This window comes from Carettochelys insculpta, chromosome 9 (genome assembly GCF_033958435.1).
Source record: "Carettochelys insculpta isolate YL-2023 chromosome 9, ASM3395843v1, whole genome shotgun sequence".
Lineage (NCBI taxonomy): Eukaryota > Metazoa > Chordata > Testudines > Carettochelyidae > Carettochelys > Carettochelys insculpta.
This window is the reverse complement of record NC_134145.1, coordinates 11628364-11653516: the sequence shown is the minus strand read 5'-3', so window position 1 is coordinate 11653516 and position 25153 is coordinate 11628364. Positions and strand designations below refer to the sequence as shown.

Here is a 25153-nt window from a genome sequence, read left to right as displayed (position 1 = left end):
TTGGAAGAAAGACAATACCTACAGGAGCTAACAATGTGCTACGATGACAATACAGTAAAGCAGGGAATATTCCACTTTATCTGTACATTCTCTATAGAACCAGTCTACCTAATTAGCCTTCTCACAGACACTCACTTGGCCAGCATCTCTGGTTTGATCAGAATGTTAAAGTAAGTCTTTTTTAGCTGTTCTGTTATCATCTCAAAAACTGCTGGAGTAAAACTGAAGTCAGACAAGTGGTCAATGATGAGCTGAAATAGCAGCTGGAAAGAAAATGAAATATTGTTTTCTGATCCATTTTTGTCAAAACAGAGTATTTTTTGCCAAAGAGGACTAATTTAAATTTTATATTATATAAAAAGAGGCTCATCTAATAATCCATGAATCAACAGGAACTGCATTATTTAGTTTTCATTAAACATTCTAGCAAAGTTTTGAATAAGTAAATTAATTGGCTAAGAATAAGCTACCAATTGTCAGGACATCTCATGCTCATAGCATTCAGATTAATAAAGACATTTCTTAAATCTGAATGGATCTCTTTAAAGTTAAAGGAAAATTAACAATTTCTTATATAACTATTTTTAATAAATGCTTTAACAGTTTTTTATTGCAATGTTACAAAATGTTACAAAATTGACTGGTTCTCCTGGTTTCAGACTCCCACACTGCACAAATATGTTCTTTAGGTCTGTCTTTTGGTTTTTGAACTCCCCTGCCTTGTGAACATGTGCACATTCATACATGTATGTATTTTTCCTTCAAGATCTTTTCCACCCCGCTTATCCAGAACACTTTGTGGAGAATCCTTCATCCACTTCTCTGGGATCTACAAACTTAGTTTGCCTCCAGATTTCAAAATTCAAATTCCTTTATTTGGTGTACAGCAAAGCTATGCTGAGTTGATTGGACTCAAGAACACAGCGTGGGTAGAGAGCATACCAAGCATCCAGTGTTACACAGAAAACTTCTTTCTTTATACACAATTACACATTACACTACATCACACATTTTAGGATTGATTTGGTTACTTCGCAGGAATGAATCCCTATGCAGTATGCTCTGTAATGAATTCTCCACAATCTACTTTTTACCTCTGCTCTACATTCCTAATTTATCTTGTCCACTATTAGTAAATGGCTCTCTGGGTGTTCTCGCTGTCATCTTAGCCGGTGCACATATTCTGTCTTCTTAGCCTACTAACCTACTTACGTACCTTATTTAGCATGAACATTCTGTTTTCAGCCTAATGATCTGTTTCCCTTCCTAATTTTATCCTTCAAGAACTGAAGTATCCTTTCACATATCAATCACTCATGACAGGGAAGACCTCAACCACAGTGAATGCGTAAATATGTAAGGGATGTGTAAGAAAGAGAATTAGTAGTGCCCACTACAAGAGCATAGAATAAGGTGCTTTTGCAGAAGCTCTAGCCCAACACCTGCCCATCCCCTAGCCAGCAATTAATCCTTTCCCCCCATCCTCCCATTATTTCTGTCCCCACCAAGTTCAGCACCCACTCTGGTCCCCAGCCTCCTTAATGCAGCCCCCACATCTCATTCCCTATGTCACTACAGACTCATCTTTCCTCTTTCTAGGGTTTTCATCCTCCTCCCCCAGACCTCGGGGGAGAGCTACAGCAATGTTCCCTCTTTCCCTTTGCAGACCCAAAGGGCAAGCTCCAGGGTTCTTTATTCCCTTCTGCCCCTACCCAGGCAAGGTGCAGTGAGTGGCGGGCACAATGCACTGTGCTGTCCATTTTTCACAAAGAAGGGGAGCAAAGGGTGGAGCCAGAGCTGCCCTTCCCTGCTGGGCTCTTTGCTCCTTCCTCCATTCCTATGAGAAATACGAGTGGAGAGGAGAGATTCTGTCAGCTTTTGACAGTCTGAAGTTCAGAAGGAGGGCTAGCACTCATCATGAGACAAACTCCAGCATCCCTGAAATCCCATCATTCGCACGCACACATATCATGGGAACTGCCACTACTGTTAACATTGTCAAGAAAATAATTTGCTCAGTATGTAAGGGTCCTGTCATCAGCAGCTGCATTTGCAATCGATTTTCTATACGACCAGCTGGTAGAATTCAATCCATGTCAATGATTCTTCATGTGGATAGGGTGCTACAGAAGATCAGTTGAGAACATACCAGCTGACAAAAGGAGTTATACTGAGCTGGGCACTGGTAGCAGCCAGCAAATGAAACACCTATAAACCCTGTTGCCTACGCAGCCCATTAGACATTGCTTGTTATCTACCAGCCAATGCATCATCACATTCCTCCCTTGCTTGCCTGCCACCCAGATCCCACCAAGAACTGCTCCCTTCTTACTCTTGGGTATTATGGTTTCTCTGCCTCCTACTCCAATTTCACATGATATGGTGTATCTATGGCTTCCCACAACTCCCTCTGGGGGGAAAACATGAATCTTTACCCCCTTTGTCTGGAGGGGCTATGCAGAAACTACAGTGGTGTGAGGAGTGTACTAGTTGTGCTGCTAATGCAGTCTCAGTGGGAGTCATCCCTTCTAATTTTCTCTCCCAGGTCTCCTTGGCCTTCAACCTTATCACAGGGATCATATCTTTTAAAAAGACTAATGTCAAAAAACAGTAGTATGATTACTTTTACCCACATATCACAAAAAACCAGATCAGTATTTACAAAGAGCTATATAATTAAGGGTGTTTATAGCTTCACATAATCAGTACTTAAATTAAAACTTTCATTTCTTCACACCTGAATATTTAACTATTTGAAAAACACAGTAGCTATGTCTACGTTAGCATCCTCCTTTCAAAAGGGGGATGCTAATGAGATACTTCATAAAATCATACAATCATAGAATGTTAGGATTGGAAGGGACATCGAGAGGTCGTTGAGTCCAGCCTCCTGCCCTCATGGCAGGACCAAGTACTGTCTAGACATCCCTGATAGACTTCAGAATATGCTAATGAGGCATTGCAATGAATATGCAGTGTCTCATTAGCATAATGGCAGCCGTGGCACTTCGAAAGTGCTGCTTTCGATTGCACATTGCTCATCTACGTGGGGTCCTTTTTGAAAGGACCCCGCAGACTTCAAAATCCCATTATTCCTATAACCAAATAGGAATAAGGGGATTTTGACATCTGCGGGGTCCTTTCAAAAAGGACCCTATGTAGAAGAGCTGCACGTGATCAAAAGTGGCACTTTCAAAGTGCCGTGGCTGCCATTATGCTAATGAGGTGCTGCATATTCACTGCAATGCCTCATTAGCATATCCTGAAGTGTCTCGTTAGCATCTCCCTTTTGAAAAGTGGGTGCTAGTGTAGACCCAGCCAATGTGTTTTAGTCCTGGGGTAATTCTGCAATTTTTTGTCCTTGGAACCATAGTAAAATTGCAAAATTCCCACAGGATTGAGTAAGTATCTGTTCAGTAATTTTAAGGCATTAAGTAATGAGCTATAATCACACTTATCTATTAAATAAACAAACATTCAATTTTTTTTAAGAACAGCTAAGTGTATGTGTGTATACAAACATACACAAGTAAAAAAAGACAGAAGTTTAATATACCACATTTTCTGGTTTTGGTATGATACATAAATATTAAATTACAGTGAGGCACCTTTCAAAACAACAACTTTCCATATGGAACTTTTAAAAGACTCCTGCCTTTTTACTGTGTTCACCTGCTCAGCAGCCCTTTTCCAGTCTCCAGCTCCATATCTCAGAAAGCAAAGATGACAACTTCCTGACTGTTAGTTTGCTATTACATGACAAAGATCCTAATCATGCCATGCAATTAAAGAATATATTTTTAAAGACTGTGACTAAATATGCCAGATCTTATTACTTTTAGAATCTTTTAATTGGATTTTTATGCTCCAATGCACCAAAGAAACTTATTCTCACTCCCTTCCCACCTACTTCTTATCAATACTTGCCACACGTTACATCTACATGAGAAACCTCTGTTGACAGAAGTCACTGTCAGAAGGGATTTGCCAGCAAAACTTCTGTTGACAGATTACATCTACACATAAAAGCAGATTGAAAGAGCAATGCGCTGTGTTGACAGAGAGCAGCCAGACTGCCCAGCTCTCTCTTGACAGAACAACTGACTGCAAGCCCTGCAAACAGGTCTGCTTGGTGAACCAGAAGCCCTGTCTGTTGACAAAAGGGCCCTGGAACATCTACAGGACTATTTTGTCAACAGAACACTGTTGAGAGAGGTGTTATACCTGACTGGGAAAAGGTATAACACTGCCAGCGGATGTGCTGGGTTTTGCAGGCAACCTGTTGACAAAGCACATTTTGTATGTAGACACTGCCGTTTTTCCCAACAAAAGCCCAGTTTTTCCAGGAAAAGCCTCTTGTTCAGACGTAGCCACATCTTCGTGCTAACCTGCAAGTACGCATACAATGATTCTACTTGGTTCCTAAGTGACCCTGCAGGAAATCTATGAGATAGCTGTATGCAAAACTATTTTAGTAGTTGTAAAACCATTAACAAATTAATTGAAATTAAAACACCAATATTTCAAGCCTTTGAGTTGTTCAGAAAGTAACTTTCAGCAAAAGGCTAGCTGATCTGTAGTAAAGAGGACATCGATACTGTACTTACAGGTAATTTATGATTGAATCCTTTCACTCGAATGACCAAACCATGCTCTCCAGATATCAGTTTATATTCCAACTGAGCAACATCAGCTTCGTATGCCAGTTCAGCAAGATTGTGTGAAAGGATATTTACAAAAGTCTCAAAAAGTACAACACTGCATGAATGAAGAACATGAGGGTAGGAATCAATGGGGAGAGGAAAATGAAACAGCCTTAAAGTCAATAGGTTTGAGAGTATTCAGATTTTTTTTAAAAAAGTATCCAATAGAAATAAACTATTTCACTGGGCAACTAAAAACACTTGAAACTTAAGCATTTAAACACCAGTACAAAAACATTAGTTTTTCTACACAGATTTTTCGCCCAGGCAAAGCAAAACCCTGAAAGACAGGAATCTATTTCTCTTTATTAAGCAAGCACACAAAAGTACTAGGTAGGGGGTTTTAATGATTAAATTTAAAATTGTTTTGGATCAAAAGAGAAACTTACTCAAATTGCAAAGTGTTTCAGGACAGTATAAAAATCAGCCTGTTGCAGGATATGCAGGTTAAAGCCTGTTACATTTAACTGATTTTTTTAAGGCTACACATCAGCTTTCATTAAAATTTGTTTGGTGAATCTAGGAGTGGTAACATAGAAAATTATGTGTTATTGCTATTTGTGTAAAGGCATTCGGAGACTCGGTTTTAGTTAGCATTGGAAGTGTTATGATGAAGAATATGTACAGAATCATAGAATCCGGGGGAGAAAAACAAAAATAACACATTTAGATAGCATGATCTATAAAAAAAGGCTAAAAGAATTGAGTCTGCTTAGTTAAGAGAAGAAAAAAATGAAGGACATACTAACAGACTTCAAATATATAAAAGATTGTTATAAAGATGATGGTGACCAACTGTTTTCCATGCCCACTGAGTGTAGAACAAGGAGCAATCGGCTTAGTTTTCAGTCAGGAAGCTTTAGGCTGGATATTAGGAAAAGCACTCTATCTATACGTATAGTTAAACCCTGGAATAAATTACCAAGAGAGGTTGTGGAATCCTCATTTTTGGAGAATTTATGAACAGATTAGGAGAGGTCTGCAACCTGTGGCTCCAGAGCCACATGCATCTCTTTAAGGACTCCTTTGTAGCTCACAACACTATCATTACAAAGTTTAAAGAAAACAAAAAACAGAAAAAAAACCCTCCATATTATTTTCAATAAATGGTGAATGTTTTAAAAGCCCAAAAATGAACAACTCATATCTAAATAGCAAACGATATGTGATCTTGAAATGTTGGCTAACTCCCTCTAGCATCCCCCACAGAGATAGAAGGTTTGGGAGCAAAAGTCAGGAAGACAGTGGTACAAACACACATGTAAAGTGTGAGGAAATGAAATACGTAAAAGGTTTGTGAACATCCTGCAGCAAACCTGTATTGCATTACAGGTCACTGTGTGTGTGCTGTTCTTAAAATAGGGGTTAAAAATGGCCATCTATATTCACATGCACTGCAGCTCTTGAATTATTGAGTTTTTTACCAAATTGGAAGAAATGTCTCTTCTTGCTATTTTGGTTGCCGATCTCTGGATTTAGACAAACACCTGTTAGGATGGCGTATGTATATTTAATCCTGTCCCAGCATGGGGACTGGACAAGGTGATCTCTTGAGGCTCATTCCAGTCCTACATTTCTGTGATTTCTATGATCTTGAGGTTTGTTTCATTCAAAGGAAGGTCTATCAGTTGTTCGGTTTTTTTTCACCTGTAGAGGAGTTTTAACGGCTACTACTATACTACAATTATAGTTGTATCTTGTTTTGTGAGACAGATAAGTAAAAGGTAAATCTTCACCTCTTTGTAGACTGCTGTATCAGTGGGGAGATCAGATGGAAATGTATATAAGCTGAAATTTGAAAAAGGCTGATATGAGCCATCTGTATAAACAATGGCATCTTCAAATTTAAGTATCTTTTCTCCATATCATGTCTTACCTCCAAACAGTTAACTTTATGAACTACATGTAAATGGTTGTTCAAAGATCTTAAATTATCAGCATAGAAATTTCCACCCTTGACATTTACTTACTATAATTTTTTTCACAGAAGATTTAAAAAAAAAAGCATAAAGTTGTACTTCAGGATATTCAGACCACACTTCGGCAGCAGTTATAGTATTTATTCGAGATAAAATTACTGATGGAAAGCATCATATATTTATATAGTTGCATGAGGTTTGCTTACATAAATTAATTTTATACTTTTTTAAAAACTATTCAAGATGCTGCACAAAAAATATAATTGTACTCTATTTTTAAAATCTTCTCACTGAAAATTAAAATGAGTCCTGTTGCTGAGCAGAACAAGAAAAATGATCCCATACCACAATTCTCTCAGTTTACACATTGGGAAAAGTAGGTTAACAACAACAACAACTACAAAAAGCCTACTAGACCTCCAAACTCTAGGTTGGTTCTTTCCCTCCCAGGCAATGTCACCTGTAAGATGTTTTTGGTGTCAAATTCTGCCCTCAGTTACTCCATTAAAGGAAGCAACATCTGCCAAGCAGCTAAACTGTGGTATCAGATATACTGTAGATGCTCCCTATGTAATGAACACTTCCATAGCACTTACTATTCAACATTCTAAAAACTCTTTACAAACATTAATGGGCTATCCCAGCATCATCTGCATTTTCCTCCCAATTAAATAAGACCCAAAGGGATCCAATGATTTGCTCATAGTAATGAAAAATCAGTGAAAATACCAGTACAGGGGTTCCCCTTTATACGTCGCAGTTTGGGACTGCAAAATCACAATGTAAAGCGAAATGACATATAAATGGGAATCTTCCCCCATAGGAATACATGTAAATACAGGGGGTGGGGACCTCACATGCAGTAATGGTGCCCATATGACTTATAATGGGGAACTTTCTACAATAAGAATGCATGTAAATACATTGGGATAGGGACTTAATTGGTATTGCTCACTAAAAGGAGAGTAAGTCTATCTTTTGCAGCTTTGAAACCAGAAGCACTCTTCTCTTTCACAGAAATATACGTCTGAGAAGGCATGCACTTCCAATATAGCCCAGCTTCATCAAGTGAAAAAACTGCTTAAAATGACAGCCACCTTCTTCTAAGATTTGTACAAGTTCGTCAGGAAAAGTTTCTGCAGCACGTGTCAGTGCTGGCTGCTTCTCCCTGAATCTTTACGTTTTTGAAACTATACCTTTTTGGGAAATGGTGAAACCACCCTTGGGCAGCCTTGAAGGACTTTTCATTTGAAGTAGACTCCTCTCCCGACTGCTTTTTCAGATTGCCATATAAGCTTAAAGAACTCTCTTGAATGAGGGCTAAGCTGATCGGTGTGTTGTTGTTATGGAGATCCTCTATCCATAATACCAGCAAACATTCCATTCTCTCCATTATCTCAGTGCTTTGCCTCATTATTTTTACCTCCGAAAGCTTCTAAGTATGCTTACGCTTGCTTTCTATTTTGGAAGCATTCTTCGCTATTGTACAAACACTCGTGGCAGGCAAGTTAAGAGTGCAAGCAATGTCAATTGCTCATTCACCCTTTTTACTATGATCTATAATATCCAATTTAGTGGTTAACACAATACTACTGCACTGTTTCTTTACCTTGGTGCCTTCAATTGCACTTGCACTACTCTTGCTCATTGTTGACAGATGGCAAATACATAAAGTACAATACAAGGAACAACGGGGCACAGAATGTGTGTTGAACAGCTAGTCGCAATATGAGAACGCTGGGCGGAAGAAGTGGTGTAGAGGATTCTGGTACATTACATTATGCTAACGTGGCGGCCACGAATTTCAAATAGAAACGTGACAACATAAGAGTGGGGAATTTCTACATCTTTGCCCTCAATTTGTCTGCAATGTGAGTGCAAAACAACGTACATTGGGGTGATGTATAAAGGGGACCCCTTGTAATAGCATCGCAAGTTTTTAAGGCCTAGTCCTTCAATTCAGTTATAATACTTTGTCAAGTCCCTAAGATTCTTAAGCCTTGGCTCCAATTTTACTTTTTGAAGATGTATAGGTCTAACCAAACAAATTACTCCTTTCAAATACTCAAAGTTTGAATCATCCTATTGATAATTCTGCATATTTTTACAGAAACCCATAAGAAAACTACAGGTGCTTGGGACCTCTGCATAGACAGGAAAAACATAAAATTCCTTGTATATTTGCCTCTACAATAATTCTGTAGAAGGAAAACAGTAAAATTTATTTACCCTGCTGTTATTTTATAGTTCTCTGGATATTTGGTGCTCTCTCATTCATTAAAACTCAGTCATTACTCTGTCTTCCATGTACAGTAGCTCCTCCCTAGCTTCACAATCTATTGAAAATATGTGGCACTGTTCAGAGAACTGACCATCTTCTCTCTGATTCCCCAGCCAACTGCCCAGGGTCAGAAGACAAAGGAGAGATTAATCACCTTATGCAGTAACTGGAGTTCTTCAAGATGTTCCCATGGGTGCTCCACTTCAGAGGCACCAGCATCTTTGGAGTTTTTAGTAGCAATGCCTGTTCAGCCCTCACATCTTTATGCCCCATGCCAATGGTGCAATGAGGTTGTGTGGGTGAACTGCCCTCACTGCCTTTTCCCTCACAAAGACCCACAATATAGACGCTGGAACAGAGGGAAATGAGGTTGGGTAATGGAGCACCCATAGGATACACATCTCAAAGAAAACAGGTGCCTGGTGTTCTTTGAGATATGTTGTTCATTTCCATTGCACACATTAGATGTGTGTGCTCAACACATGCACTGCTGCTGGAAGATCTTCCCCCAGCGGTATTGGTAGGAGAGCAGCTGTGGTGACCTGTGGAGAGGCAATCTCATGGCGCAGTATAAGCGGCACCATGCGTTCCGCCCACCCCCAGTTCCTTCTTGTCAGACTCTCCAAAAGTGAAGGAGGAGGGTGGTTGCGGAAGGCCAAGGCCCTCCAGATACCCAGGGCATTTAGATGTCCCTCTTCTGCCATCTTGTGAGATTTGAGGCAAAACAGGGGCAGATATATGTCCTGATTCACATGGAAGAAAGAAACTTCCTTTGGCAGGAAGATTGAGTGACATCTTTGCAGAGGACCATGAAAGGCAGTTCTCTAAGGTCAGAACTTTGATCTCTAAGATTTGTCTCACTGACGTCACAAACAGCAGAAACGCAACCTTCCAGGACAAGTAGGAAAGAATAGCAGGATTGCAGTGGTTTGAAGGGTAGCCCAGCAAGTCTGGAGAGGACCAGATTTAGGTTCCATTGTGGGACATGGTTTCATACCTGTAAGGCGGAGCTACTTGAGACCCTTTAGTAATCCCCTCACAACATGGAAAAACCCCAAAACCCACTGAATTAACTTGTCATAAACACAGAAATGGCTGCAAGACGTGCTCTGATGGAGGAAAGGGCCACACCTGTTTTCTGAGTTACAGCAGGCAGTCCAGAAAGAACTGCACCAGAGAGTGCAAGAGAGAGATACCATGCTCTGATACCTAGCAGGCAAACCTTGTCCACTCAGCCTAGTCAGTCTCATGGATGGCTTCCTGCTTCAAAGAAGATCTTACTAGACTTCCTCCAAACAAGCATATTCCATCAGGGTCAACCACAGTGCCTCCATGCCAAGAGGTGCAGAGACTTGCAGCTGAGATGCAGAAGCTGACCATGGTCCTGTGACAGCAGATTTGGTTTATTGGAAAGGACCCAGGGTGGACATGGTGCCATGTTCATGAATGTGCCAAACCAGCGCTCGCAAGGCCACATTGGAGCAATCACGATAACATGGACATTGTCTCTCTTGCTCTTTACTGAAACCCAGATAATGAGAAGAATCAGTGGAAACATGTATCTCAGACCTTGGACCACAACAGGACGAAGGCATTGGAGAGAGAGCCTCTGACCAGCTCCTGCTGGGTACAAAACTGATGTCACTTTATGTTTTGCCCTTTGGCAACAGATCCACCAGTGGAAAATCCCACCTCTGGAAGATGGAAGAGGTGACTACTTCCAGATGGATGTTGTGGCTGATGCAGAAGTCCCAGAGACAGAGCGCCTCTTGTCATAGAGCATGCCTCTCCTTTCCTGTCAATACAGAACACTGAGGATGTGTTGCTCATGAGGACTTGAACCACTTTGCCGAACACACGTAGCAAGACCAGCTCACAGGCCAACTGGAGTGCTCTGAGCCCCTTGACATTTATATGTAACGACACCTCCTTGAGAGTCCATATCTCTTGGGTCTGGAGATCTCAGAAGTGGGCCCCCAAACAAGGTCTAAGACATGTTGCTCACCATTGGTCTAGAATCAGAGATCTTAGCTTATGATGGAACCAACTGTTAACTCAAAAATAGCATGAAAATTCTTTCCACCGATGAGCAAAACATTTCAAAGAAGATCTTTTCCTAGCGTGAAACAGTATGCTATACACCCTCTCTGAACAAGACTTGCTTGTGACGACTAGCAAATTATCCCGTCATCAGAGGGTATGCCTCCACTGGGAGTCCATTTTTCCAACACAGCAGATTTTGAGACAGTGACAGAAGTGGTTTTCTGAACAGCTCTACCATGTTTACACACCAGTACTGTTGGGATCATACTGAGCCTACCAGACAGACTTTTTATCCATCCTTGATTTTTACTGCACTCTGAGAATGAGGTTTTTTGCTTTACTCCATCAAAAAGGAGTCCACTACTTTGTCTCTGCATGCTTTCATCCATCGTAGTGGGCAATAATGTATTGTCCTGAGATTCAAGTAGGCCCACGTTCAGATAGGCCCACTTCCTGAAAAACCTGGAAGTCACCAATGCATTTAGGGACCATTTATGTTGGTTCTGACTTCTGCTGGTAAGAGAGTCTGCTTATGCATTGTTTTCTCTTACCAGATGCAGAGCTATTGGATGAGAACCTGGATTTTGTCACTTTGCTCCGGAGTATATCCAATTGGCTGCTTGAAGGGACAGACGGTAAACTGTGTTGAGGACAACTGGAAGTTTTTGCTCTGCTAGTGCTGTCGTTTCCTCCCACTGGCTAGAGGGGGATATCCTTTTCAAGTAATAGGCCTAAAAGTTGTTGATGAATCCTGACTTTGTAACTTGGAAGGCTGACAGGAGGATGGAACGCATCTCACAAAAACTGGAGGGCCAAAGAAAGCCAAAACATATAGCTGTAACTCTGGCATATGTGATTTTCTCAAGACTTTCACTAGCCTTCTCACTAAAGAGGACCTGGGCTACTGTAATCAGGCCTGAGTAGCACAACCAGGAATATCTCTGATGTACAAGGGAGTAGCCACAATCTGAGAAGGGGTCTAGAGCTAAAGCCTGGAGAAACAGAAGGAGTCTGTAGGACTTTCATGTGTGAAACTCCTTCAGACCCACACCAACCTACTTTGGAGCCGTGTTCTCTAGTGCTGAAAGCTGTGAATGCAGCTCTGATGATGCTGACACTGAGAACTCTTGCTTCTCAGTGCTGGAGTCCTTACATTCTTCCCTCTGTTTGGAAGATGGCTCTTTAGAGACATCCCCCAGGGCCAAGAAGTTAGTGTTTGTACCTGATGGGATGGGTCAGTACCATAACAGATGCGGCTGACCACTTTGTAGGGTTTGGAGTAGAAGCAGGTGTCAATTAAGTTGGTGCCATAAAGGCCAGAGCCACCACAGCTGGCTTAGAGACAAGAATCATAATACGTGCTGGCAGCTCCCCAGCCCAGACTTGTGGTGAAAAGATCTGTCACTCAAAGATTTTACTGAGGCTCGTGCTAACACAGGTGTGAATACCTGCTTTTTGGGTCCCAGAGGATGACAGCCTGAGCGTAGAAATAGCTCCTTTCTGTTCTCTACAGTGGTGAAGGAAATTGGACAGTTAAGGGTGCACATCTCCTTATAATAGCTATGAAAAATAACAGCTATGAAAAGTGAAGTAAGACAATACATTTAGACACTTGCCCAGTACTCAACAGACACAGCTTGGAAGGATAATTCTGTATGCTCACCATAAGGAGTTACAAAAGGGGCATATAATCAAAATGCCAATCAACATTTAACAGTGATGCTCTGTGTTGCTTGAATTTTAGAGAAAAGAGAACTAAAAGTCTAATTCTGAACAAATGACCAGTACTCTCTCTAGGTACCAATACTATCACATAGGAAAAGCTTTGTTTTGCATAGTTTGCTTAATACACCACCTAACAGATGTTACCTTTGGGGATTTTGAATTTATTGTCCTTCTTGTACCACACACAGGCATGTTGTGTACTCAGAATTTTGACTGGATGCTCCATGTTGGGGCAATCAGATGCCTTCAGAGAGAAATCAGTGGCTAATATAGAAAAAGAGTATGTGGGTTACTATATTTCAAAGCCACAAGCATCAGCACAAGTGTGCATATTTTAAAACTGTAAGCAAACTTCTGTATGTCACCATAGCATATTTAATAGCACACTGCCTTCTGGAACTGACGGTCATGAATTTAGACCCTGTATTAGGCCTTTGGCCCATATCCAGTGCCATTCCTGAAGTGAAGAACAGATAGGCTATTAAATCTCACTCAAAAGATAAGTTCTTCATTTGCTTTATTTCAGATGACAGATCCATTTGCTATGTATGAGTTTGTGTTATTTTTCTCAAAAGAAGAGTGACAACCAAACAATGCAGACTCTTTCAGAAAACCAAGTTCTAAGGCCCACATCTATTGCAAGCTACTCATGAGTGCATCACAGCTATTCTGTTTTGCTGCATGGTCTATGAACTAAGAAGATCTTAAAACAGACATTCTCAGAAGAAATGTGATCTAAAATTTAAAGTCTCAGAGACGTGGCCGTGTCAGTCTGTATCTGGAAAAACAGTAAGGAATCCTGTGGCACCTTAAAGACTGACCTATTTATTTGGGCATAAATTTTCACAGGTAAAAACTACTTCATCAGATTTGCTTATGCCCAAATAAATCTGTTAGTTTTTAAGGTACCACAGGACTCTTCATTTTTTCTAAAACGTAAAAGTATTGAAAGTATGTTTCCACATTTTCTCCCTATTCTAAAAGGAACACACTAAAGCAGTGTTGGGTATCCTGCAGCCCACCAGAGCTCCAGCTATGGCCTGCAGGCCCCTTGGTTATCCCCCTACCTCGTTCACCTCTTGCACACTGGAGCACCACAGTTCCTTGCTCCTCCCCCTACCTCCCGGAGCTTTCAGAGCCATGATTCACCTGATTTATGTTCCATCTCTACTCCTTCCCCACCCCTCCCAGAGCTGGAACACCACAAGTTAGCTGTTTGTGGCATTCCAGCTCTAGGAGGGAGGGTAGAAGTGGGGATGGAGCACAAATCAAGCCATTTGTGGCACTGGAAGTCCTGGGAGGGAGGGGGAAGGAGCAGGAAAGTGCAGGGTTCCTGGTGCATGAAAGGCAAATAGGGGTTAGGGCAGACTGGGGGAGGGGCATGGGGCCACAAGTAGAACCTCAGTGGGTCAACAAGCTGCTGTGGGCCACTGAGGTGAAGGAAGGCCAACTGTTCAGGGCTGTCCATCGCTAATCTAAAACCACATATTCATGTAAAAGAAAAAGATAATTTCTCAGAAGCTCCCATTCTGAAACTGAGCGGATTTGGGAAGAGAAGCATGACAGAGTTCAAACAATTCTAATGTCTCACTCACCTATATATTTGTTTTCTTCAGGTAAGTGCAAGTCCTGATTTAACTGAAAGTCACTAGCCCATAAATTACTCCAATGTTTGTCGATACCTGTGAAAAACATGAAATTAGACTTTTAACAGCAGATAGTTTTCATAGGGCAGTAGCTACTGCATCAACACCTTGTTGCACTCCTCCTAGAAGTACAAACCTGCCTTCTGATGTTTCTGTTCTAGTGTCTGTTTGCAGAATGACTGGACTCCTTTCCTGATGCCATTTGGCTCACCTTCACTCTTTCCTCTAAGGACTCTTTTTAAAGCCTACTTCCAGCAAGCTTAGTAACTTAAAATCAAGTGCATTGCAAAACACACGGACTGTGTCTACACTAGCCAAAATCTTCAAAATGGCCATGCAAATGGCCATTTCGAAGTTTACTAACGAAGCGCTGAAATACATATTCAGCGCCTCATTAGCATGCGGGAGGCCACAGCACTTCTAAATTGATGCAGCTTGCCGCCGAGCGGCTCATCCAGATGGGGTTCCTTTTCGAAAGGACCTCGGCTACTTCAAAGTTCCCTTATTCCTATGAGCAGATGGGAATAAGGGGACTTTGAAGTAGCCAGGGTCCTTTCGAAAAGGAGCCTAGTCTGGACGAGCCGCGTGGCGGCGAACCATGTCAATTTCGAAGTGCCGCGGCCGCCCGCACGCTAATGAAGCGCTGAATATGTATTTCAGCGCTTCATTAGTAAACTTCGAAATGGCCATTTGCATGGCAATTTTGAAGTTTTTGGCTAGCGTAGACATAACCATAATAAGCTTATCTTGACCTTCACTACATATGTTTTCACCACCATTCATTATTAATTTGGGATGGGGAAGAAAGCTTACTAAGATCCCTCTTTCTCCTTCAGCAGAAAGGCTCTGCCCTTCAAATGAGAGGAGTGCTGCCAAAACACAAAGCCATGACTGACTCATAATGAAGTCAGGATCATGGCTGAGACTTCATCCTCCCATCCACAAGCACACAGCCATGACCTTTTTAATAGCCTCAATGAGCATTTTAAAAGATCTCTAAACACGTCAGAAGGGCTATGTCTACACTAGTCCCCCCCTCTTTTGAAAGGGATATGCTAATGAGACACTTTGAGATATGCTAATGAGGTACTGCAATGAATATTCAGCACCTCATTAGCATAATGGCAGCTGCAGCACTTTGAAAGCGCTGCTTTCGATTGCATGTGGCTCATCTACAGGGGTCCTTTTCGAAAGGACACCACACATTTTGAAATCCCCTTATTCTTATTTGGTTATAGGAATAAGGGGATTTCAAAGTGTGTGGGGTCCTTTCAAAAAGGACCCCATGTAGGTGAGCTGCACGTGATTGAAAGCGGCACTTTTGAAGTGCCGTGGCCGCCATTATGCACTGCAGTGCCTCATTAACATATCCCAAAGTGTCTCATTAGAACCCCCCTTTCAAAAGTGGGGGGCTAGTGTGGACATAACCAAGGTCATTTTACCTTCAACACTGTATTGTGTCCCAAACCATCTCTCCTTTAGATGACATTTTCTCTCATTGGCAGCAGACAACAGAACAAGGTTTGCTCTTAGAGGGCAGAGCTGGTTAAGGACATCAGCAATGATCTATAGAGATAAAGGAATAACATAGTATAAATACAAATTTAGCTTCTCCTGTCCAACTGTATTTTTAAATTACTCAAAAAGTTCAGAAGAGAAACTCCTAAATGAAGTGATTTGTTTTCTTCATTCAAAAAGTTTACAAGTGATCCAATTAACCTAGAAAGACTGATTCAATATGCCTAAAGTCCCTGTAAATTGTCAATAAATAACTTCTACAGCTCAAATAGACACACTGAGAATACAGCGCTACTTACTTCAGGTTTGTATTCAAGAAGAAGCTGATTGCCTGTCAGAAAGTCCTCCTTACAAAAGATATGCATATTCTCACAAAGACTTTCAACATAATCAATTGGATCAGCCTGTAAAATGAGTACAATTGTGTTTCACACACACCAGCAATTGAAATTAAATATTTTTTCTGAGTAGAGCTTGTATGCTGCACTGCTGAGTTTGGTTTTGGTTACTGAATCTAAATGCAATTCATAAACAACTCTCTTACAGGCTACGTCTACACGTGCCCCAAACTTCGAAATGGCCACGCAAATGGCCATTTCGAAGTTTACTAATGAAGCGCTGAAATGCACATTCAGCGCTTCATTAGCATGCGGGCGGCCGCGGCGCTTAGAAATTGACGCGGCTTGCCGCCGCGCGTCTCGTCCAGACGGGGCTCCTTTTCGAAAGGACCCCGCCTACTTCGAAGTACCTGAATAAGGGGACTTCGAAGTAGGCGGGGTCCTTTCGAAAAGGAGCCCCGTCTAGACGAGACGCGCGGCGACGAGACGCGCGGCGGCAAGCCGCGTCAATTTCGAAGCGCCGCGGCCGCCCGCATGCTAATGAAGCACTGAATGTGCATTTCAGCGCTTCATTAGTAAACTTCGAAATGGCCATTTGCGTGGCCATTTCGAAGTTTGGGGCACGTGTAGACACGGCCACAGATACCAAGCACTCATACTTCTCCTTAACCATGCTACATTAGGGGGCCACTCTTAAGAAAGAATGAAGACCTGTATAACAATTAACTACCAAGAAATTATAAGGTCTGATGCTACTTTTACAAAACCAAAGAGTATAGCCATGTTATCCTGACTAGAATTATAGTCTTGCCTCCAGCAAGCAAAAATTCATTACAAGATATCATTGGTTGGAACACATATATGCCTCAAATTCACAAGTAGCAGTGACCTACATTGTTGGTTAACTTTGGGTTTTTTTGGGTGTTTTATTAAAGGTGCTAATTGTACCAGAGGCTAGACCACACCTAGACCAAGGTCTATAGCTCACATGTGACTAAATACAGGTATGACTATAATAATTTCTTACCAGTGAAGGGAAACCAAAAGATATCATTACTGCTGCACTAATTCAACCATTTAGCCTAACTCCATCCCACAACTCAAACTGGTTTTATTTTCTCTATAAGCACTGCTCTCAAATATGGTATTGAAGAAACCCAGAATGCTTCAGGAGACCTGGAATGCACTGCTGCAGCCACACTAATAAAAAATGTGTGGCCATGTTGAAATAGTTCTGTCAAACACATTGCTGTATGAATCCCCACATCATTTCAAGGACAAGCAAGACACTCACCATTTCACGCAATCTGTGTCCCCACAACAGCTCCCTCACTTGTAACCTGATATTGTGATGTGCTGAGGACATTTGTCTCTAAAATCATAGGGAACTGAGTGCATTAGGTCCCCTTGCATGGAGATCCTTTCTGGGCTTTGGTTTCTCTCCTTCTCTCTTGGGGAGGAAAGCTCTGAGCTAAGTAGACTCAAGGACTGCTCCAATGAACTCTATGTATTGTACTGAGATTAAGGTTGACATTTCTTGTTTATTAGCAGTCCCAAGTTGCAACAGGTAAAACAAAACAGATTGAGATACTGATGTATCTGATCGTGATGCACCAACCCTTTATTGACCAGTTTTTGAGATACAGATAAACTTGAACACGCCACTCCCTAAGATACACAGGCCCTGCTGTTACGAATATTCTTGGGACTGATGAGAGACTAAATGGCAATGCCATGAATTGGAAATGGTGCTGGCCCAACATAAAGCAAAAGAGCCATATGTTCCTGGGGAAAAAAGAAATATATATCCTTCAAACCAAGTGCAATGTACAAATCTCCCAGCTCCAGGGAGATGATGAAACGTAGGGTAACCATGAAAAACTTCACCTTCTTGAGAGACTTACTGAGACAATGCATTTCTAAAATAGGTCAGGGGGCAGCCCCTTTTTGCTTTACAAATTATGAAGCAGTAGGAACTGAAACCCTTTCCTTTCACGTCACAACTTCTCCACTGCCCCAGATGCAGGAGGTTCTTGTCCTCTTGGATGAGGAATTGCTCATGAGAAGGATCCTTGAAGAGAGATGGGGAAGAGGGGTGAGAGGGAGGAAAGGCCAAAAACTGCAGGGTGTAACCCAGAATGGTCCAAGGTCAGCCAAAATCAGGCTAAATGAAAGGGGTAGGGGTGATCAAAGAAAAATGAGAGTTGATCCTGGGAAGTCAATGGGGCATAATCCTCAAGAGCATCCTGAAAATTACTGCTTCTGGCCTCCCTGCTTCCTGGAAGGCCCAGACTAAGCAGGCAAGTTGGAAGATGACAGGTGTTACCATTTAGACCTGTTGCCTCCATTCTTTCTTCTATAGGTGTCCAGCCAGATAGTCCCCCAGCACCTGGACTGTGGAGGTGGAGGAGGGGAAGTGGAAGATGAAAGGAGGCCCAAGAAACAGAGGGTGGCATGGGAGTACTTAAGGTCACGGCATTTTGTAACTCTGACCTTGAAGAATAGTCCTGCTCCCTCAAACAAGAGGACCTGTATAGTGGCCTGCATCTCCTTGGATAACTCATAGGACTGCGGCCAGGAGCTGAGCCTCATGGCAATCATGGAGGCAACCATCTTGGCAGTTAGTCAGTAGCTTCCCAGGCCATATCAAGGACTGCCCTTGGCTCTGCTGTACCTTCATACACTAAAACATTGAACTGGGTTCCGTTCTGTGGGAAGGCCTTCCTTGAATATGTCAAGGGAGTTCCACAGGTTAAAACTGTACCTGCCTAAAGGACTGGTAGTGAGGTACAGAAAATTGCAGGCTCTGCACTGAATAAACCTTTCTGCCAAATAAATCCAGTCTCTTGGCATCTTTGTTTTTTGGTATGCCACTGACTTGCCCCGCCTGTCACTTCTCTTAACAGCAGACGTGACCAATGATACCACTGGAGGATGTAGGTACAACTATTTGAACTCTACTTCTTTTCTGCTTTCTTAGGAGCAGGTGGAATTGAAGAACGAGCCTGGGTGAATGGGTAGCATGACGTGGGCTGAGGCAGAGGCTCTAACATAAAGACTCCTCCATGACTTCCTCAAGTTTTAAGTTAAAATTGGTAGCCACCCTTTTAAGCAGAGCTTGATGTTCCTTGAAGTCACTGGGAAATTGCCTGTCTGGGAGGGACCCACCATTGCTTCATCAGAAGATGATGATGACGACTGCACTGGTGGGGAGGAGTGGGTTCCCCTCCCTTCTCCAGGTACAGCTTCTTAGGTGCTGGAGTTCCATGTGCTGACCCCCCTGTTTGATTAAGTACTATGTTCCAACACTAGTGCTGGGGAAGGTTTGTCCAAGGAGGCCAAAAAGGACTGGTGGGAATATGGGACTGGCTTTACAGGCATGCCCCACGGGTTCCAGTACAGCAACTGGCTATGTCTACACTAGAGAGTTTTGTCGACAGACGGGGCCTTCTGTTGACATAACTCAGGGAGCATCTACACACATAAGGCATTCTGTTGACAGAATATAGACAGAACTCTGCATATGCCTTGACAGCGCTATTACTCAAAAATTTGAGACATAACACTCTGTAGAGGGAGAAAAATAAGATTTCTGACTTCTTCAATTCTCAATTTCTTAACTTTAAATTATCTACTCATTAAAATGAATTAGCTGAATAGACTAAATGAAGAAAATATTCTCTCTGCAGGTGAAGAATAAACTACAGGTTAAACCTCTCTAATCTGGCACCCTTGGGACCTGACCGGTGCCAGTTTATGGGAGATCAATATTGTCTAGCAGCATTACCAACACTTCCACTGCTAACTGGGCTCTTAGAAGACATTCACCTAAATAACAACACAGAACACTGAAAGCCCAGGACTGGTGGCTCTAAACAATTTCTATGGGATTGGAGGAAATTTGGCCGCACCTGTAAGTGGTCATCTGGCTAACTAAAATCATGACGGACTACAGATGTTGCTAGACTAGAGAATTCTGGATTAGAGAGGTTTATCCTGTATGGCTGTCATAGTTTGACTTCAATATTTGGAAGCAAATATGTACTGTCTAAAAATTAAATTAATTTAAATAATTTTACTAATAAAATAAGTTTAAGTCTTAATATAGGCTGTCATATTTTCAAACAGGTTTATTTTAAAAACTGTATTTAATTTTAATTAAAAATCTGATTTGAATAAAAATCCACTCTTAATTTTAAAACATCTATTGTTGTACACCTTGATTCACAGATTAAAAAGATAAGGCTCCTGCAACAAATATCATACAAGCTAAACTGATTGACAAAGAGAAACTGACCTTAAGAAGTGGGAGAAAACAAAGCATGAGGAAGAAGAAAACTGTTCTTGGGACTGCACCATATATCAAAGAAATCAAATTATATTTTGGTTTTATTCAAGAATTACTCCATAAGTCATAGCATTTGACATTTTTTAACTAGAATATACATTCTCTCTACTTAACATATGCTCCTTCTTCCTCATCTATTTAAGACTATAATTTTAAAGCTTCATGAGGCCAGAACCATGTAACTCTCAATGACTATGGCAAGTTATGTAGCAAACACCCCAGTTATAATTCAAAAACCTAAGGCTTAACTTCTATATATTCCGAGAAAATATTCTAAGATTAATTTAATACCTGATCTTGGAAATAAAATTCATTAGCTTCAATCTTCTGAATCTCTTCCCAAATTCTGTGGGAAGAAAAACATTTATCTGTTACCCTGACAAACTTATCAAATGACTATTTCTAACAAAGTATGAGGCTGAACATTTAAGCCAGTTTGTCTGCAGTAATAATAATTTGTATATCTATATGACCTGGATAATATGGTGACTGTGCACAAAATGTACACATATACAACTCTTTTTGTCTGGCAATCACAAGGATTTAACACTTTTCAATCAATCCTCATTACAATTACAAGTTTTTATCACATGTTTTCAGATGGAGAAACTAAAGAAGGAATAATCAGTGACAGACATGAAATAAGTGGAAGTGCCAGCAACAGAACTGAGAAATACTAACACCCAGCCTCTTAATTTAACCATTACATTACACTTAACAGCTTGACCTGAGTATTTGGGAAAGATGTGGCATGAAAGGGAGTCTTTAGCAATTCTTTCAAAGATGAGAGTTTTCCATTTGGGGTATCTGTTGTTTTTTTTTCGTCTTCCACTACGGGCTTGCATCCATACAGGAAAATCTTATCAGTTGTACTTGTAAAAATTGGCATAATCTCACATTAGCTAATCTTATTCTGGAAGGAGATTGTCCTTCCAAAGAACAAACAAACAAAAAAAAAAGTCAGTCTTACTCCAGAATAAGAGGGTCAACACAAAGAGAATACAATAATGCTGAAAATATGGAAAAAAGGAAAAACCTAAGTGATATCCAGTATCAAGATAACATGATTCAAACCAAATTACCTTTTCTCTGGCCCTCTTTTCTGCAACATTTTCAGATACTGAAATACAACATGTGCAACCTGAAGACAGAAATACAAACAGATTAACTCCCTTTAACTTTTGGATATTGTACAATCGTAAGAAATCCAAGCTGTAATGGAAGTTTACCTCATAGAAGTGCTCATAACCTTCGTCAGTCAAAGTCACAGAAATGCTGAATATAGAGTAGGTGGAATTCTGTTCAAATCCTGTTTCACCATTTCCTCCATATAGCGCAAGAGCCCAAAATCTATCGAAGAGTTATATCCATTATTAACTACTGCAGTTAAAAACCTTAATTGCAATCACAGCATCATTGTTCAAATTTATTTCAGACCTGCCTAATGGAGGCCACTTAAGGAATTTAAAAGTTAATCCAAAACAAAAAGAAAAAATATAGATTTCTACAAGTATACAAACCCTGAAATTAAAAAAATACAGGCCATAATATCTTTTTTTTTATTTATTCAGAACCAAAATATTTTTAAAAATTCAAGTTTTCAGTGAAAGTGTTTCCAGGGTTGTGTCTGGAATATCTTACATTAAGTACTAAAGACATCACCAAGTACATTTTAAGAGTATTTTGCATTGCTTAAGTCACATGACTACTACAAATCCTATAGGGAATCACTAAGTTTGTCCCAGGCCTTGTAGATCACATTTCTCCATTTTTGTTTACAGAAATATTTCCATGTGCAGCCTTTATATCAATGCACACCATGTTAAAGTCTCACATTTAAAGAAATACATACTTTTTCCGAAGAAAGGAAAGAGCACTGCCTTTGCCTTCGTGTCCTACTAGCCAGGAGATATAGTGAAGTGGCTTCACCCTAAAAACAGTTAAAGAAATGTCACTCCAAGAGGTAAAACTTTAATGTTGGTTAATAATTAGCAAATCAAAATACAGATATTTTAGGTAGCATCTTTCATCCAAAGATTCCAAATCACTAGACAAGCAGTTAAAAATTTACTGTCCACTTCATTCACCAATGAAGTGGCAGCTTTAAACAGTTACGCTATGTAAAAGACAGTGTGTCCATTTGAAAATACAAAGGAATTTAGATAGGGAGAACACTGTTACTGATCTCAAAGTTAGCCAGGCTGCTGAAGTTAACAACTGTACTTTGGCTGAAAATATCACAACATTTTAATGAACACAGATTGTCATGACCTTTGTTTTACAGTAGGAACTGAGAATTACGTACACAACCATTAAGAACCAACCAATTAACTTCACTTGGAACCGGAAGTACATAATCAGGCAGCAGTGTGTGCGCACGTGCACACACACGCACACACACACACGGAAAGCATTTTTCCTCTGCATAGTAAAGTTTCAAAGTTTCCTTAAGTGGATGCTTAGTTGTAAACTTTAGAAAAAACAACCGCAACATGTTGTTCAGAGTTACAAACATTGCAGAGTTACAAACTATTTCCAGTCCCACAGTGTCCATAACTCTGAAGTTCTAGGGCATATCTTACTTCAAAGATATCACCTCCAGCAGGTTTGTGCCTTCTCCCAGCAATTCAAAAGGAAATGCCCAGTAGTAATGGTTCAGAACACCAATACAACTTCATGAACTTCTATGTTTTTCTCTAAGGGTCTACTGTCCAAAGACAGACCAGGCTGAATTTGCTGATAACGTAATAGACTGAAGTAATATAGCTACAACCATATTATAAATAGATATTGCATACAACGTGTCGGTGGTTTGACTCTGAAGAAGCCGAACTCATTACCACAGCAATATCAAAAGTAAAACACGTGTTTATAAACACTGTACAGTACAGTCTCGACATTCGCGAGTGCCACATTCACAAATTTAGTTATTCCTGAGTGGTCTCGTTTCCCTGGGGCTCCGGGATTGGGAGTGCTGGCAGCTGCTGCAGTTTCCCTGGGGCTCCAGGTGCGGAGCGCTGGAGGCTGCAGCAGTTTCCCTGGGGCTCCAGGACTGGGGGTACTGGCAGCTGCCGTGGCTTCCCTGAGGCTCTGGGCCTGGGAGCACTGGCAGCTGCCACAGCTTACCTGGGGCTCCAGGCAGCGAGTGCTGGTGATGGCTGCAGCTTCCCCAGGGCTCCAGGTGGGGAGCGCCAGTGGCTGCCATGGCTTCCGTGCGGCTCTGAGCGGGCAGCGCTGACAGCCACGGCTTCCCCTGGGTGCTGGGGCAGGAGTGCCAGCAGCCGCCGTCACTTCCCCAGGGCTCTGAGATCCCCCTCTCCCCTCAGTTCGCGAATGTTGAGACCCTACTATATCAGAAAAGTAACAATTGAACAGTCAATTGCAAAGACTAGGAATATGAACATGGAGTCTTAAAAAGCATTCAGTATTGAAAAGAATATATTAAAGGAAGCCTGATGTCTTCTCAGCACAATATTCTGCAAACTACAAGTTCTAGCTGATAGCCTGGAAAACAAAGAGCACCAAAAGAAAGAATGTAGTAAGTTTTTTATTCCTAAAACTGTCAACAATTCACCATGTGCCCACCCATGTACCTAGGGTAGCCCACATTGAAAATGCCAACATCATGGTAGGGTGCAAAAAAGAGAACAAATTATCCAAAAATGGTTGTTAAAAATTGAGCTAATTTCCTCAATCAGACACAAACTGTGCTTCTGACCCCATACTACTTATCAAGAAACTGGGGAAGGGAGGGAGAAATCACAGACCCACTTTATTGCATTCCCATAAGGATTGATAAAAATCAATTATTTTTTATTTGAATAAAATTATTTTTTTAATCATTGATAAAATACTAAATTTTTCATTTCAAAAGAACAGTTACAGATAAATCTCAAACAAACATGATAAATCTATACTTACAGTCTCTTAAAAATCAATTAATGGCTTTAGCCTGTCCAGCCTAACTACCAACTCTTCCTTCTTGAAAGTTCTGGGCTACCAATTTCCATTTCTCACCAGACTAAGGTCACATGTCCAAAGTGTTGACTCAGGGGGAAAGGTAATGTTATTCATGGATTTGGGAAGGCTCGCCAATCTGACTTAAAGTTGAAGATTAAGGTTTGCACCTCTCCTGAGTTCACAGCAAGAGTCTGAAACAAAGTCTATTTCAGACTAGATGAGAGTTTTTCAGGCTTTCCAGTGATTACACAGACAACTCTTTTAGCAGCACTTATGGTTTGTTTATTTTAACAATGCAATAAGATTCAAGCAGCACTTAACAGATACAAACTAAAGATGTTTAACACAGTTAATATCAAATTATAATCGAAGATGTTATCGAGGATCTCACTTAACAAGGTTATAACAATAATACAAGTTACTTGACTAACTGCATGTATGGGTTAAACTTATGTTGTATAAGCAGGATACAATACTCACTGACTCCTTTGAACCCTCTAGAAGCCAAGACCAGCTTGCTTCAGTTCAGTGGGGAAGGTGTTATTGCAGTGGGCAAGATTTTGGTTAAGTTAATGAGGAAAAGCAAGGGTTTGTTCTAAGAAAACTGACAGCAAGCTTAACAGACATAGCAAAGATATCAGGACTAATGATAACAGAGAGAGATTTAAGGTG

At 41.0% G+C, this 25153-nt stretch overlaps 1 protein-coding gene across 1 annotated transcript in view; it reads right to left on the bottom strand.

Annotated features, from left to right (window-relative positions):
- LOC142017453 (nardilysin-like) overlaps nucleotides 1–25153 on the bottom strand; it is a 79916-nt gene that overhangs the window by 19565 nt on the left and 35198 nt on the right. Inside the window, exons 11-21 of the mRNA XM_075002319.1 lie at nucleotides 22374–22451; nucleotides 21751–21871; nucleotides 21604–21662; nucleotides 20813–20867; nucleotides 16135–16239; nucleotides 15760–15883; nucleotides 14267–14353; nucleotides 12816–12935; nucleotides 6440–6491; nucleotides 4608–4758; nucleotides 136–263 (exon numbers count right to left, since the gene is read on the bottom strand). Of these exons, the coding sequence (XP_074858420.1) occupies nucleotides 136–263; nucleotides 4608–4758; nucleotides 6440–6491; nucleotides 12816–12935; nucleotides 14267–14353; nucleotides 15760–15883; nucleotides 16135–16239; nucleotides 20813–20867; nucleotides 21604–21662; nucleotides 21751–21871; nucleotides 22374–22451 (1080 nt within the window). The remainder of the gene's footprint in view (nucleotides 1–135; nucleotides 264–4607; nucleotides 4759–6439; nucleotides 6492–12815; nucleotides 12936–14266; nucleotides 14354–15759; nucleotides 15884–16134; nucleotides 16240–20812; nucleotides 20868–21603; nucleotides 21663–21750; nucleotides 21872–22373; nucleotides 22452–25153) is intronic.